Source organism: Acanthochromis polyacanthus, chromosome 12 (assembly GCF_021347895.1).
Source record: "Acanthochromis polyacanthus isolate Apoly-LR-REF ecotype Palm Island chromosome 12, KAUST_Apoly_ChrSc, whole genome shotgun sequence".
Taxonomy (NCBI): Eukaryota; Metazoa; Chordata; class Actinopteri; family Pomacentridae; genus Acanthochromis; species Acanthochromis polyacanthus.
In genome coordinates, this window is record NC_067124.1 from 25,402,653 (window position 1) to 25,419,533 (window position 16,881).

Here is a 16,881-nt window from a genome sequence, read left to right on the forward strand (position 1 = left end):
CTCAAGGTTTAAAGACGCTTTCTAACTTTTAATTATTCCATTTACTTACATCATCTACCAACATCCCGCTTTAATATTTAGCTTTCATTTACTAATCGCAGGAAGTCCTCATTACCAGGGAAAACATGGAAACTTAAATGTGAGTTTTTAATGCATATTTACATGCAAATTTGATTAATCATGTTATAAAAGCTTTTCTAGGTTGGCCAGTGCATTACCTAACACATTAAAAGTCTGTAATTACTCCGGTGGCCCACTTACAGCTTAGTTGTGTACAAGTGTGCATTAATGTAAATCTATGAAGCATAAAACAGATTTCAACTGTGTAATTAAAATAGATTTTTTTTTAAAAAAAAAACCTGATGTCAGGCGCCATCTGGACGGATGAGTAAGTGCTGTGGGTGGATGTGTTTGGCCTTGATTTGCTTTATGCTTGCACTAGATGAGGCGAATGGGTTCAATTAGCAGCTTTTGAATGCAAAAGAGAGAAATTATAGCAGTGAAACAACATATCGTTAAAATCCCGGCACAAGAGTCCTAAGGGGGGCACAGCGTGGGCTAAACTGTTGCTGAGCGCAGATGCTTGCAGCATTGGCATGTTTGTTAAGAGTGGTGGTTTAAACTTCTGTTGAACTCTTTTGTCTGGCGGCCTACACGCTTTAACTCACTACATCTAACTTAAATCTGGCCGCCTCAGTCTCAACTATTCCACTTAAAATGTTCTACTTCATATTCTTGTTTTGCTACAGTATATTGAGAGACCTTAATCCAATGAGAATGCAAATGGTGTATTCTTGTAATTTCTCCTGTCTTCATCCCTTCCCCTGCATTCTTTCCTGTCTCTATATTTCTTTGTCTTCCTGCCAAACGTCTGCACTCTTCGCACCTTCCCTGCCAGAGTCCTCTGTTCTCTCCAAGTCTCTATTTTCTCCTTATTTTCTCTGCCTCCTCTCCTTTCTTCCCACATTCTCTCTTAATGTTTCTCTCGCTCTCTGTTTACCTGAGTGAGCAGCACAAACTGGGCAAACTGCCAAGGCAGCATAAAGCACAAATTGGAGATGCCCAGGGCGACCATGGCTGTCCTGCTCGGGCTCCGGGTCCTGGAGAGAAAAAGAGAGATGGGAGAGGAGAAAAAATAATAAAGTGGTGAGAGAGTGTGGGTGTTGGAGAGATAACAGAATACGCATTAAGACGCCTGACAAAACACACACACACACACACACACACACACTTAATCTCTCTCTGACAGTACTACAGAAACCTACTTATGTACAAAGGCAGGCTCAAAAATACAAAACGGGGGTCATTTTCAATATAATGTTAAAGGGATGCCAGATACATGATACAAGGTGCCGTTCACTAGCTGACGTGCAATGAGAAGATTACGGTGTTTCTGTGTGATTTAGCTCACCAAAAAGCCTGCTTCAATGTGCTATTTAGCTGACAATAGAAGCTACGTTTGCTTCACACTACTAATTAAAACAGACAGGGCAAACTGTGAGAAACTCGTCACAAGGAAGCAAGGTGTTAACAAGAAGAAAACAAGAGCAGATGCTTCTCCATCTTGTTATTCTTCACACAAAAATGGGACACTGAGATACAATTAGGCATGGATAACGATCAAACTAATGAACTGTACAATATTCCATGTGTCAGTCAGAAGTTATTAGAGTGCAGATTTTGTGCTGTGATTATACACCCAGCACTGTATAAGGAACACCTGTATATTCATGCAAATAAAAGGCAACAGTGCATTCAATTAAATAAAGCTAATACAGGTCAGAGGCTTTAGTTGAACTTCATTAGAATATCATTAACATCAGAATAGAGAGAAAACTTAATCTCAGTGACATTTGAGTATTTCTGCTGATCTCCTGGATTTCCACCGCAACAATCTCTGCAGCTCACTGAGGATGGTGAAAAACAAAAACGGACAAGAGAGCAGCAGCTCTGCAGACAGAAGCGACTTTTTGATGAAAAGCCAGAAACGAGACACACTGGATCTGACAGAGTGGCTGCAGTGGCTCAGATAACCATTCTTTACAACTGTGATGGGCAGCAGCTCAGAATACACAATACATCCAGCACTGTGGATACAGACAGGATACAAAAGCAAAATGCCACGTCGGTTCCACTCCTATCTGAGAATCGTAGCTGATCATTTGGAACTATTTGTGAACCTGTATACCATCTTCTCACTGGGGCTGAACAGTCTATGTAAAATATCCAACACCTCATCATGCAATGTGTTATAAGTGTAAAACATGTGTTGGAGCTTTACCATTTGAGACAGCATCAAAAGTGTGACTGTCACACAAGTAGGACGGAATGAATTTGCAAAATCATTAACATGACAGTTAAAACCCTGGATCAGACCAGTTGCATACATCCTAAATTGCCGTCTTTGTGAACTGCTAATTGCACTGTTTTAAATTGCAATTCTAGTCTAAAATCAATTAACTGTTCAGCCCTATTTCTAACATCTACTTCCAGCTGGATGTCACAAAGCAAAAGCCCTCATAAACTGGCTTCATTAGCATGAAATCAACTCACTGGACTCACTGGCCACCCCCGTCACCAGATCTGAATCCAGTAAGGATGTGGCAGAACAGGAGATTGGCAGCACAAATATGCAGCTGACAAATCTGCAGAAATTCTGGCATGCGGATATGTCAACATGAAGCAGAATGTTTCACACATCTTGCGGAGTACATGACATCAAGAACTGAGGCTGCTTTGAGAGCTAAGGGAGACCATGGCATGTATTAGTATGCTGTGTTCATGTGATGGTTGTGCACCTAAAACACTACACAAAACAACCCAAAAATCACAAAAAGTTTAAAAAAAAAAAAAAAAAAGACTCACTGAGACCTAGAACTAGGTAATCTGCACCGCTGAGATTTTGAGAATGGGACACTGATGGTGACTTTACCGTAGGATGTAAGTGAGAAGAAGCATCTGTAGGACCAGGAAGGGGTAGGCAAAGCTCTCCCTGAGGGGCGGCGTCCACATCACTCGAGTGCTCTGATAACATACATGAAGCCACATACACAGGAATAAAGCAAATGAAACATCTTAGTGGATAGAAAACACATCACTTAGTAATAAATTTTCAAGTGGAAAAAACAGGCCGAGACGCATACTTTATTCCTCAGCAGCTTATAAATAAACCTAGTAATTTAATCCCATACTGGCATACATAAGCGCAAAACTGCTTGTGCACATGGCTTCAGGCTTTTAACATAAAATACCTGGCATATGTCTAACAGCAGGATTTAAGAGAAGCTAAAACTACTGCAGGTGAAGAAGTCTCCATGTTCTTAATCCATGCTGACCATTTGGGAGAGCGCGGGACATTTCGACTGTACTGGAAGAAAAAGTTTAGCGATAGATTTCTGGTAAGATCTATGTCATTTTTGCCAGTTTTAGTTATTAACTGATTCAACAATATAAACTTTAGGCTGCTGTCACAAGCTCAGTCTGTACATCAGCATCTGTATTACACTGTGTACATCAAGATTAAGAGGGTTTGTTGAAAAACATACAAAACCCTGCAACTTTCAATGAAGCAGTAAGAATGCGCTATTCATTTCTGGAGTTCAAAAAAGTATAATAAGACACTTTATTTATACAGCACCGTTCTTCCCAAAAATCCCAAAAGGGTAAACATGACATGGCTTCATGCAGGCCTTCTGATACAACAATATCAAGTCTAAGAGCCTTTTTCCTATAAAAACCGTGTACTCGCTTCTTCTCAAGTTTAGACAGGTAAGGAGCAGATAACTTGCTCCATGTTATGTCTAAAAGGGTCACTGATAAGATTGTATCAGATGTGACTGCAATCATTTTGCAGGTAAATTGGAATTTCTGTTCTATTTTTTTTTGGTGTGTACTAGCTTTACTGCAATGCTGCACTAAGAAAAATTGTAATTCTTATTTGCTGTGACTGTGAGTGTTAAAGTTAAGCTATTACACCACTCTGAATTGGAACTACGATTGTGTTGTTCATTTGGAGAGTTCTAGTATAATTCAACAACAAACGGAGTTGTGATGAGAACTATTTATGAAGACGTTTTAGTCTATTTACTATTTTGTTATTTAAAAAAAACAACAATACAGCTCTAAGAGGAAGATAAGTTAATTTACTTTGCTATTTTATAAAAAAAAGTAAAAGTATTATCTTAATACACTGGAGGGCCATTTAATCATCAAGCAAATACCGTAGATTTGATTGATTTTAATAACATTAGTGTACTTGAGGTTTTCACTGTGAAAACTTCTCAGAAAATTGTACTGGTTTGGGACTCAGTATCAGCAGACACTTAATATTAAATGACATGATTCAGGGACAAAAACACTTTGACATACTCCTATTCAAGATAACTGTGGCCTAATTAATCAGTTCTCATGGAAAAAATGCCATCATCACTCCTGGAGAATCCACTGGAGCCTGATGCAGAGATAGTGAAGTGGACAGTGGGAGTTTATAGACTGTCTAAACGCTTTTGTTTGTCCAAACAAGCACAGAAAGGAGAGATACAGATTGTTAGTGGAGTGAGCACCAACCTTCCATGGTTTAGTTTGTTTTGTTCCCTTGTGGACTGCAAGCAATTTCATTGCTCTACAGGCCTTTGTATAGCAATATAATCCCAAAATGAAGACCGATAAAGCACTAAAACCTTGTACTTGTTGACCTTTAAAGATCTGCAGTAAGCCTACTTACTGGTTTGAAGAGCACCGCCAGGGTTACAGCTGAAAGAATACGGCTAAAACTGGCATAAGAACAGGCTTCATTAACTGACCAATTCACACAGGGTGCAATTTTTGCCAGCTTTCTTTTCTGACTTAGGCTGCAGCAGCTGTATGCATCAATGCAATTCTTTATATTGATTTAGGATTACACATCTGTAGTTGTACACAGTTTAAAAGTCATTTTTTCTTTTGTAACCTTGTTCTTGTGTACATGTGTTTGATTTTGTGAAAAAATACTTTGAGAGCAAAAAAAACCCAATTCCTGGTACAGTACTTTGCCAATAAAGCTGATTTTGATTCTGTGAGACATATTCTGCTCTAGACTTGATCATGTTGCCAACAACAGTGCACTGATGTTAACGTTCATAGCTAGATTAAGAAGAAATGGGTGAACTTAACAAGTCAACAAACTAGCTTCCTGTGACTGATAAGCTTGACATCAGTTGTTCGGTTTAGTGGAGGAGAAAAGGAAAAGATATCCTGGGTATGCTGAACTTGTTTTGTAGCACGGGCCTCAGGACTTAAGGTTTTCTCTGTTGACGTTAGTCTGAGTCTCTAGAGGCTGTGGGTGAAAGCCTATCATTGGTCGCTCATTTCAGACAGTGTTGTCCTCCCCCTTCTGCAATCTGCATGTTACCGCTTCAAAATCCACTTTGCTACAGGAAACAACAACAGTCTCTGTGGTAGCAACCACCACACTAGAAATTTCAAGTGAGACTACCATCAACTTAACAAAACAGATCTGCCACTAGTATCATCGGCTCCACAGATACAAAAATTGTGTTTGACTATCTCCAAAGCAGTTGTTGTACTCAACAAATACGATAAACAGTATAGTGCTATTTCACATGCTGGAAACATTTAACTGGAAGAAGTTGTGATATACTGCTAACAGGTTTTGTGATCCCTAGCTGCTACACATCCTTGAATGTTGTTAACACCAGAATCAGTCTCGGCTGGTTGATAAAAATCCTACACCACCATTTAATCACACTACAGGATTGCATGTGTTTGTCACCTCAGCATACCCAGGCATATTTACTATCTCACCACTTCCTCCAACAAAAGACAACATCACAGCTGCTCCCAAAATGCCACAAACCAGCACAGCGCTTGGGGAAAGAACTGAGAAACACCTGTCAGCGTGTGACTAAAAGGTCTGCGTATTGATCTGGTAAAATAGCAATTGGCTATTTGTTGTGGAGGAAACTGGAGGGAAGGAGGCGGGTGGAGGGAGTCTGGTTTGAGTGCCAGCCAAAACCAACTCTAAGCTCCTCTGAGGGCTGAAATGAGCCCCTGTTAACCACCCTCTGCTTTTCTAAGTGCTTCTTCATTTTGAGGTTTACAAATTTTAGAAGCTTACACTCGGTGGGATTTGTGTCGCGCCACAAAGTTACATTTGAATCTGCTATTGGAGATAGTAAGGGCAGTGCACTCACCTCACCATGATTGAAGAAAAAACACAGTGTGGTAACAATACCGCCCAGTCGACTGCCACTAGTGAGAACAAAATGGAAAGAAATAGGGAGAGAAGACAAGAAAGGCAGAGGGCAGGAGACAGATAGAGAGGTTATCTTCTATCTGATGTTTCATATCCATAATTCTGGCAGTGACATGACACAAATGGTCTATGCCTGACAGCTTACTGCTGAGAAAAATCACTCTTTTCTCTTTGATGCCCATCTGAGCATGACAGCACTGTGCCAGAATGGACTTACCTGAGGTAAGCACCGTAACCGCAGAACAGGCTCATCATCAAGCCGTTCAGCAGGAACACACAGGCCACGTAGAAATATGCTGGATCACCCATCCCTGATTGACACACACACACACACACACACACACACACACACACACACCAACAAGTTAGTAGACAAGTTAACCTTTATCTAATTTTAGGGTTACCAAAAGAGTCAACTGACGCATAAAGAAGCTTTAATTTGGACAATTTAATTAATTTTCATGCAGAAATGCTAAATATTTGCAAGCAAATGTGGCGCTTCATTGGAAATCTAATATCTTTAAGTTCTAAACTGTTGGCTGGAAAAAAGCAAGTAACTTGAACACATCATTTGGGGCTCTGGGAACTTGTGATTTTTAACCATTTTCTCAAATTTTACAAACTAAATAACAAAATAAAATTTATGACAAACATGGTTTGATCAGGTAGTCTCGTTGAAAGCATGACATCATTTTATATATTAGTCATAATTTGAACCAGGGATCTTCTGAGAACCAGTACCTTGGTATAAAGTTGAAGGCAAAATTCAAAAATGAGATTACTTGTTTTTCGATTGTAATAAAATGTCCCTAGATGCTGTGGGCGCTGAAAATACTGGACAATAACAACAAGTAAAATGGAAGTAGTTGCCATCTGACGGCTGGAGGGAGCAATTGTTGTTTGTCGTTGCGTTTGTTTTTGGTTTCTTTCCTTCTCAGTGTATGCATATCCTGGAAAAAAAAAACTGTTAAAAAAAAAAGGAAACCGTTTCTGTAGGTGTAGCAGCAGCTCCAACGCAAGTTGTGCGACTTTACGCACCAAGTGTTGAGTATTTTAGTTGAATGATCAGGTACAAGTTATAAATGACCAAAAGTGGGAATGCAAACGGTGTGATGGAGTATTTTTAGAAGAAAACACCAGAAACTCATCTAAACAGCTCAAAGACAGATATCAGGATCTGTACACAGAATTTAAAGTAAGGCAGTTTCATTAGATTAGTCACACAAGTAAACGTTGTAGTCGTTGCTCGGATCTGTTGTAGCAAACCTTCACACACAGCGTTCACAAAAGCTAATGGTTCCTTGTCTAATCTAACGTAGCAATAGCTCAAACTGTCAGCTGGGTGCTGCTCATAATGTTAGCAACACCTGTTTTTTTTTATCACTGAGTCTGTCTTAGTATAACACTGTGTGCTGACATGCTGTGACAGGAAGAGTTTATGCTGAAATACATTCATCTCTGATATTCTTCCTCGGCATCAAATTTTGTAGAGAATCATGGAATTTCAGTGATATTGTATTGACTTCCAAATTTGTGCAAGGGTGAAGTCCACAACCGAAGCACAATATTTATCATGACTAATTCAGCAGAGAGGAAATGTTAAATGCATGACTATTCTGAACACCTGCGCCTTTCTTCAGTTATGTTTAACAATCTGGAGGTGGCAAGTCTTCTTCTTCTTCAAGCTGTGCTGCTTGGATTTCGGGTGCAGTTTGATCTGGGGCGCTTCAGGTTGAGTAAGATAGGTCAGTGCAAAAATAGCCCAGGAAACAGGTAGTATCTGTGCACAGCTCTGCTCTTCCTCTGAGGATGCAACACACTCTGATCCCCTGCTGCTGTTATTCTGTTGCATGTTTTTATTTCCAGCTGTGCTATCCAATTTGTGTTTTCAGCTAAAAGACAGGACAGTCTGAGCTAGGACTGGAGGATGTTTTCTACAACAACAAAAAAAGGAATGCTCCCCATTTCTATCTTCAAGAGGCAGCTTGTTTCAGATCTGAATGACACTAAACTGAACCTTGGTGTGAGATCATGAGGCACATTTGACAGCTTGTTTACTTCTACCAGCCACTATGTGACCCATAAATATGAGGGCAGAAATGTATTACTCTGGAATAACAATACAACCAAAACTAACTATAAAACAGAACATCCCACTGTATGTTTTTGTTCTCAGAAAGAGAGCAGATTGATGCAGCTTTTGAGAGATCAAATGGACTTTGCACCACCTCATATTTCAGTGAACTGACACTGTGATTGCACCAGTATTTCTGGAACCATTCAATTATTTTCTCTCCGCAATGTTGCCAGCAAAATTACCAGATACACAGAACAGACTGACAAGGCCGTAATGACGAACAAGGTGCTTGGGAAGTGTGTTGACATCTGTAAGAGCTGCTTCATCACCGTAAGGCGACCGTAAATCACGGGGCGAATGGAAAGAGGCTCATATTCCAACAGCAGCTCAATCTGAAAATGCAATACGGACTCCTCGCTCTCTACTGTGCTTCTCTAAATTGCACAAAAGTAATGTAGTGGCTGACAGTTACAGGAAAAGCAAGGCGGCTTGCATCGGGTTTATGTAAACACTGTGGGAGCAGCCTGTGTACATAGACCCTGGGGTGCCTCCATTCACTAATGAGACTGACAGAAACACAGAGATTGCAGCTCCACAAAGGGAAGCTGACGACAGACTTTGCTTGTTTACTGTCAGCAGATTTACCCTTCTAGGAAACGTTCCTGCAAAACAAATTGAAAAGCTATTTGTGTGTAATAGGTTAAAAGCTTTTTTCCTTCCCTCGGGGCCACTAAAATAATCGTTATGTTCCTTGCGCTATGTTGCACCTGTTGTTCAACAAGTTTGCTGTCGTATCTTTATCTGGGATGCCTGACATGATTTTGGGAGTCTTTTTTCTTTGATCTCAACTCATTTTTTTCCCCTTGTTATTGACCGGCTAAAATCAACAGATAAGGTGAGCAACAGGCTGTGAATCTGGTCAAATGCAACTTAGTGAGAGCTTCTCAAATGGGAGTTTTTGCCGCTTTTATTAAATCTTTTTTAACAGTTAAGTCTTTTATAAAAGGAAGAGATTGACATTTTGGAAAATTAGTATGTAGCAGAAACAGAAATGCTACAGTTTTTTTTCCCTGTACATCCTGTCAGATTTGAGATCTTTTTTTTTTATTTTTTACTGTGGCTAAGAAGAAATTAGCAACTTAAGAGATGCCTTCTCAAGACCAATTCATGCTTTCCACATACATTTGTCTACAAGGATCTGCAAGGGTAGATGTGACATAAATTTAAAATAAGATCAGATCCTTTAGTATTCCACATGTCAGGGGAAATTTCCCATGTTACAGCAGCAATATACAGTAAAGATAATATTTATAATAACGATAATATACAAGAATGAAAAATGAATAAATAGAGTACACTACAGTATTACTACACTAAAATAATCTAAAGAGGCACCTCTGTGGACGTCTGCATGCAACGCAAAGCTGAGACTGTCCACACTGCAAGGGTGCTGCCTGCACATGTGCCAGGAAAAGAAATGCTTAAATGCTTGTCTTCAGGAGAGACTCTACAAGGAGATTCTCTGTTATCCACACCCTTGCAATTCATCATTAATTGAGTTGTACTGGAAACAATAGATACTGGACTATGGCAGTGGTTTGATTTGTACATGCTTTAAATGAGCGATAGCCAAACATTAGATGAAGGCAAATTCTAATATTGAAGCAGTTCAATCAGACATGTTTAACCCAGAAAGCTGACACAGTTGGCTCATTTTTTTAGTTGTGTGAAACAATGATTGCCTGAGTCCGTTTTTCTGTGATTGTCATCAGTGCACTGCAGTGTCACTTGAAAATATTCAACCATGGTGCTGACTGTCTATTTTGTTCATGATGTGTCTTTCAGCATGTAAAAAAATGCATTTGGACTTGTTAACAACATTAAAAAATATGAATGTTCACCAGTCTTGAAGACAAATACAAGGATTATTTTCTCTTTTTATTTAAACTGCTATTTATTTCAATGTGGCCAAGTGCTTGTTCAAAGGGAATCATTGAATTTGTTGGATTTCTGACCATAATATAGCATTGTACAATCTGAACTTTACAGTGTTAAATGCCCTAAGATAAAACTAGGAATTGAAAGATGTCTCATCAGGCTCTGGGAATCTTACATTTTTCCACTTTTATTAGACATTTAAAAGGACAACTAACATATTCATGAGGAAAAAAAACTGCATATATAACTGCAGTTCTAAATGATAATATGAGTCTCATGTTGAACAGATTTTAACCTCAGCATGCTACAACCATTACTGGCTAAAACACATTTCCTCTAATACTCTTTAGATGAGTTTTACCTAGAAGTTAAAAAACAATGGAATCAACAGTGCTTCATCCCTGTATTTAAATCCTTCCACAAAATGTAAACACTTCTCTTAACAGCCAACTTGAAGCTGTTTTTACTACAGCTGTCCTCGGCAAAATCTGTGAGAATTTAGTCTTGTAGTCACTTCAGTGTAGGATTGCATGATATTTAAACTTTTGGAACATGTAACTACTGATCATTATAACAAAACTATCTCCCTGTGCAAAGCAGTCGACATTAAACTCAATGCACTGCTCTGGGTGTGTGTAAATGAAGCTGTTTGTAGTTCAGGTTGGGGTTCCATTGAAAGAGTCTGTACCTTCACAGCTGTCCACAGGAGTGAGTCCCTCCCCTCTGTTGATGGACCAGCACATCTTTGTGGGAATCCCAAAGTAACCCATTACACCTGTGTACATCCGGTACCAGCTGGCCAGGACCACCTGAGGAGAAGAGACAGTTGGTGTTTGAACGTCGCATTTCAAAAGCTGTGAGAGACACCGAGCTCCTTCTGTAGTCCTTGTTGACTCTGTGATGCAGTTGCTGGGTTACAGTCAACTTCCTCCACTAAGCTGATCTCTGGGTTATGTACACAAGCAATTACAGAAACTTGTTTTCTTTTTCAGCTGGATCATATTCTGAAGAAGCAGATTTATCCGCCATGTATACTGGTTTCTTATCTGTCTTTTTACAAGTATGCAAGCGCACAACAAAAGACTGCAGACAGCGAAAGCAACAGAGGAGAGGCTGCACGAAATAATTACACGGTGCAGTGCATCCAGTTATTCGAAATAATTCCACCCCAGGTCTGACTAAAACTAACACAAAGGATCCTCTACAAATCTGAATAACTTGGATTCCACCTCTGAGCATTTGCTGAAGTCAGACGCTGAAGCGCCTTCAGGAACCAAAGTCCTCCACTTTACATGAATTACCCTAATGGGGGGAGTTGTTTTTTGTCACAAAGCTAAAAATCCTCTAAATGAGAAACTGCAACAAATGTCTTATCTATTTTTGTACGAGATAATAGAGCTTGGTTTAGAGTTAACAATTAATTGTAGATTTAGCTGCTGAGAGTATTTGGTATATGTAGGGAGATTTAAACTTCTATTGCAACATTATTCAAAGTTTTAGGTGATTTCAGGCTGAGAGAAGCAAATGCAGAGTAAGATATGCAATGCTACCACACAGAACTCAATTGAAATGCCAAAGTCAACATTACCTCTGGATAGAGATTGAATCTCTTCAGTGTGTTGATAACCAGGGGATACTCGGTCAGATTGTCGTTCATGACCATGTGGAGGCCGTTGAGGAAAGAAGGCGCCTCAATAATGGTTTTGTAGTAGGAATAGTACAGACCCTGGAATCAAAAAGAAAATTAAATTCATCCTGAAAAATTGGGAGACGTTGGGTGAAGAACAACAAGAGAAAGAAGAGAATCATACAGAGACAGAGGCAGCAGATGGACACCAAATATAACTCCTACAACATCCAACTCAGACACAAGAAGTGGGAATGAGTTGCTCCGGCTCAGCAGATGGCAACGGCTCACAGCCCATTTGGTGGCACGCAGCGGGGGGGAGGCAAGAAAATATCTGCATATGATCAATTCTTCACCTGCAGTGTCATCACTATAACATCAGCAGCTTTTACGTGGTTTCAGTGAGACTGATCTGAAAACATGCTAATTTCAAAAACATTTGAATTTGCCCTTGCGCGGCACCACTGTCGTGAAGTGGAAAGTGACTCAACAAAGATAAGAAATATACTGATTTGAACAACTTTCAAGAGTAGTTATCTCTAAATGGGCCGATGATATGGAGTCAGTCACATCAGCCCTCTGCTCATTCATTTTCCTCCAGTCACTTCATGCTCAGTGCAATCTTCGGGGGAAACTCTGGCTGCTGTACTAACAGTCCAGAGTTCACCATTGCACAAGTTTGCCTTTGAAACTTGTGTGGAAGTCAAATAAAAACACTGAGAAATGGAGCACTGATTCATCATCGTCATGTCTGTACAATAGCACACTGCCAGACTCTACTGTTTGTCATCACTCTGCTCAATATTTACTCTTATCTCACATTTGAAACATAATATCCCATCCTTTTTCACAGCAGAATGTTGGTAAAGTTTGTTCATAGGAAGGCTAATGTGACAAGACCTTAACTTTGACAAGGGTTGTAATTTTCCATTATTTTCATCGTTATTAATCTGTTCATTATTATTATTATAAATAAATGAAAGAATTGTTTAGTCTATAAAATGTCAGAAAGTATGGCCCAAAAATTGCTTGTTTTGTCTAACTAACCCTCCAACAACATAAAGCAAACAACTGAGCAAAATAGTTGCGGATGGATTTTGTGTTAGTTGGTGACGTCCAAGCTATAGTACTGTTTAGATTCTCATCCATCATTCTGCAGCCTTAAAGAAAGAACACCAGACATGCAGCTACAGCCATAAATGACTGTGTTCAGCCATAAGAAAGACAAGGAGCCCTAGAACAGATGTGATGGCCCCCAAAGAGCCCTGATCTGAACATCTGGGAGGCAGTCTGTGATTACAAGAAGAGACAGAAGACACAGAGACAGCATGACTACACTGAAGTAGTATGGCAAGTTCACCAAAATGCTGAAAACAACCTATTTGCCAAGTCAATACCATAAAAAAAACTCCATAAAAAACTATGGACAAGTGTATCCAGGAGAAATGGTGCTGTTTTTAAATGGGAATTGATTTAGAATTTCTGGGGGATGATTTAAGGTTTTCTAATGAACTCATTTTGCATAATGTTATTTTTGAAATCAACCTATTCATGGCAGTATTTTTGGAAACATCCCCACTTTGCTTTTGCTCCTTGAACAGGGCTGCACTTTCAACAATAATATCTATTGTGCTTAAATAAACACATACAAGCTTACAGTTGTTTGGAATAAATTTACCTTGCAATGTGGATCATCACCAGCAATAATCAGTTGAGATGATATCAGTATAAATGACAAGCGGAGGCTGCCTATCCGCCAACACACAATGATACAACAGCTGCTGACTCAGAAAAGCATGTTCACTTTATTATTCTTACACTGATTTCAGGGTACATACTAGGCTGATTTCAGAATTTTACATCATTTGTGTTAGAAGGCTGTTACACATTGCAACTGTCAAATTCACAGTATTTCCACCACAATATTTGAAACTGAAACAACTAAGATGATTGACAACAGACTGATTGATAGTCATTCATCTGACAAAGGCAGCAGTTATTTCTCGGTTCCAGCTTTTCCGATGTGAGGATTTGTGTCTCCTCTCTGTTATTTTGGACTGAGAAGTGCACCTCTGTGGGTTGTAGACTATTTTGACTGACAAAACCAAACATCTGACTTCACTGTGGTTGGCAGACAGTTGTGATGACATTGTGTAAATGTGGGATATATTTATACACAACCATTAACTGTACAATTAGTAAAACAGTCGATTTAAGTTAAAGGGGAACTTTGGCATTTTTCAACCTGGGGTCTGTTTTCATGTCATTTCATACATGTGAGTGATGGAGAAATGAATTTTCGACATAGCTCCAGCATTTAGCCAGGCAGGCAGCTTAGCAGCTCAGCTTGCAGCTCAGCTAGCGAAAAGTATGGGGCAAGTGGCCCCCCGCGTCAAAGTCCGCCCTAACGTGCTTCCCCCCCCCCCCACACTGACCGGCTCGGATAGTCTCAACGAGTGTCCCACAACATACTAGAGATGAGAAGTGAACAAAAACCTCCATATTACCTCGTTCCGAAATCGCGTGATAGCTCGTCCCAAAACCGGTGTTTTGGCGCGAGCGCGAGATTTGCTTTCTAGCATCCTGAGCTTTGGATACAGACCACAACAAAGAGTGATCGCCAGGTAATGTGGAGGTTTTCGTTCACTTCTCATCTCTAGTATGTTGTGGGACACTCACTGAGACTATCCGAGCCGGTTAGTGTGGGGAAAAAAAGCACGTTATGGTGGACTTTGACACGGGGGGGAACTTGCCCCATACTTTTCGCTAGCTGAGCTGCTAGCTGAGCTGTTAAGCTGACTGCCTGGCTAAATACTGGAGCTATGACGAAAATTCATTTCTCCATCACTCACATGTATGAAATGACAGACTCCAGGTTGAAAAAACCGAAGCTCCCCTTTAATGTTATTTCAGAGTTTCTAACAACAGACACTGAGCTGAAGTGCTTCCCAATAGAATAAAAAGATTCATGTAACAATTTAAGGTACTAAAGTTAAGACCCCACGTTACAATTAAATATATGTATTCACATAAGTAATTTCAATATTAAGGTTAGATCTACAGAATAAAATATTGATTAAGATTTATCTGAAGATTAAGGTAAAGAATGTACAATACTATTTGGTACGCAAATGCCTCTGAGTAAGAAAATGTTAATGTTAACCTGAAACACCAATTATTACACAACTTACACTAGATTAATTTTAGTAATAGGTGAAGAACCTCCAATATTACACTGTTTCAACATACTTTACAAACTAAAAGCTAAGGTGCTGATTAAAAATTAAGGCTAATATTTCATTACATTACCTAAAAATAAAAAGAACTACTGCTCCGCTCAGTGTCATTATCTATCTTTTAAAACCCAAATTATTTTTTTTTTCACTTTTTTCACGTATTTGTATTTGCCAAATGCATAAATATGCATTCAGCTATTGGATGCCATCAAGTAAGAGTGTCAGTCTTCAATAAAGTTTTTTTTTATGCATTCCAAATGAAAACAATAAACTACTCACCATTTCTGTTCGAAAAGCCATTTCCTTCTCCAGGTTAGACAGGTGTGAAAAGTGCCTGTCATTCTCAAAGAGTTGGGAGAGATGATACCTAATTATAGGAGGAGAAATATGTGAGTCAAGAGCAAGTAAACACAACAGCGGTGTGTGAGTGACAACGCCATAACAGTGAGAGAGCAGCTTACCAGTGCAGATATCCAGCCAGAGCAGCTGTGAAAAAGAGGAAAAATAACTTTCACTCCTGTTAAAGAACATGCTACTTCCTGACTGGGGGATCATAAACAGCAACGTTACGACAACCAGTTAAAGATTAGGGGTGACGATTTGGACACACAGAGGGTGACTGTTATGCATTTCAATAAATAGATCGGATCTCGAACTTTGCTGAAAAAAATCTGTTAACACGTGTGCAGCTGATGTGTCATAGAGTGAGAAAGAAAACGGCTCATTTTAATGAGGTTTTAATGAAAAGCAACAATAGGTAGCCACCGCTGGAGAGCTAGCGTTGAGGTGAGCTAACGTTAGCCAAGTGATCAGTGGCGGAGATAACTTAATTTAGCGGAGCTGCTAATGCTACTGGTGTGCACGGGGCTAGCACCCATTAGCTTGTGGTTCCGCAAGAAGCTAGCAGGTTAAACCTTGCAACTCACCGAGGAGAAGAGTGGTTCCCAGCTTCAGGGCTGCGGAGGGAGTTAGCCCGAGCTTGTGTCTGATGCCTGAAAGCCCGTTGGGATGCTGGCTGTTAAAAGCTTTGCCCTCCCTGCCTGGTCGCCTAACGTTACTTTTGCAAGGGGGCGAAACAAGCGGGCTCCTGTCGCGGTCAGTCTGGGTCGCCGGACTCTTCCCGGTCTGTTTTCTGCTTTTAGCCACCATGATTTCCAGGAAGAGTCGAGGTTAGGGGAGCGAGGAGTCGATGGAGAGGGGTGCGCGCTGAGCAGCCCAACAGTCGCTCGTATCTGCTCCTCGGATCTGCCCCTTTACTACCTGAGTGATGCTTTGACTGGTTCCTCGAAGAAATCTTATGACGCTCCGCCCCCTGCTGGACGTTTGGCGCCACTGCACAGAGCTTCAGACGGTCGCTATGGTAACGCCCAGAAGAAAACACCTTGCAATCTGACAGAGAGTGAAACAATGGCTGTGTTTAAAACAGGACATCATCGGTGTCTTTTCCCCAGTAAATGAAGGAGAAACAGTCCAGAAAACCACAGGTTTATTCATAGAAACGAAAGTAGTGGTCCATTGTGAGGTATTTATTCAATTTTTACAATTTTAGTTCAATACTTGTTTTCAGTGAAAGGGCAGACAATAAAAGTTCATCATCATGAAAGGAAAACAGCAATCATTACACTAGACTTCACATGATTTGTGAGCAACACCAACATTCCAAAGATGCACAAACCAACTCAAAAGAGATTAAAAATGACCACAGACTCTCCAAATTGTCATTGAGATATATGCAAAATGACTGAAAACA

General features: G+C 40.0%; 1 protein-coding gene across 1 annotated transcript in view; it reads right to left on the reverse strand.

Annotated features, from left to right (window-relative positions):
* The window catches only part of dpy19l1l (dpy-19-like 1, like (H. sapiens)), a 33,743-nt gene extending 17,310 nt beyond the window's left edge, over positions 1-16,433 (reverse strand). Inside the window, 9 exon segments of the mRNA XM_051957050.1 lie at positions 1,001-1,100; positions 2,933-3,024; positions 6,192-6,249; positions 6,471-6,564; positions 10,957-11,077; positions 11,857-11,994; positions 15,411-15,498; positions 15,593-15,617; positions 16,058-16,433. Coding sequence (XP_051813010.1) covers positions 1,001-1,100; positions 2,933-3,024; positions 6,192-6,249; positions 6,471-6,564; positions 10,957-11,077; positions 11,857-11,994; positions 15,411-15,498; positions 15,593-15,617; positions 16,058-16,280 — 939 coding nt within the window. The 5' untranslated portion in view covers positions 16,281-16,433.
* Positions 16,434-16,881: the final 448 nt, after the last annotated feature.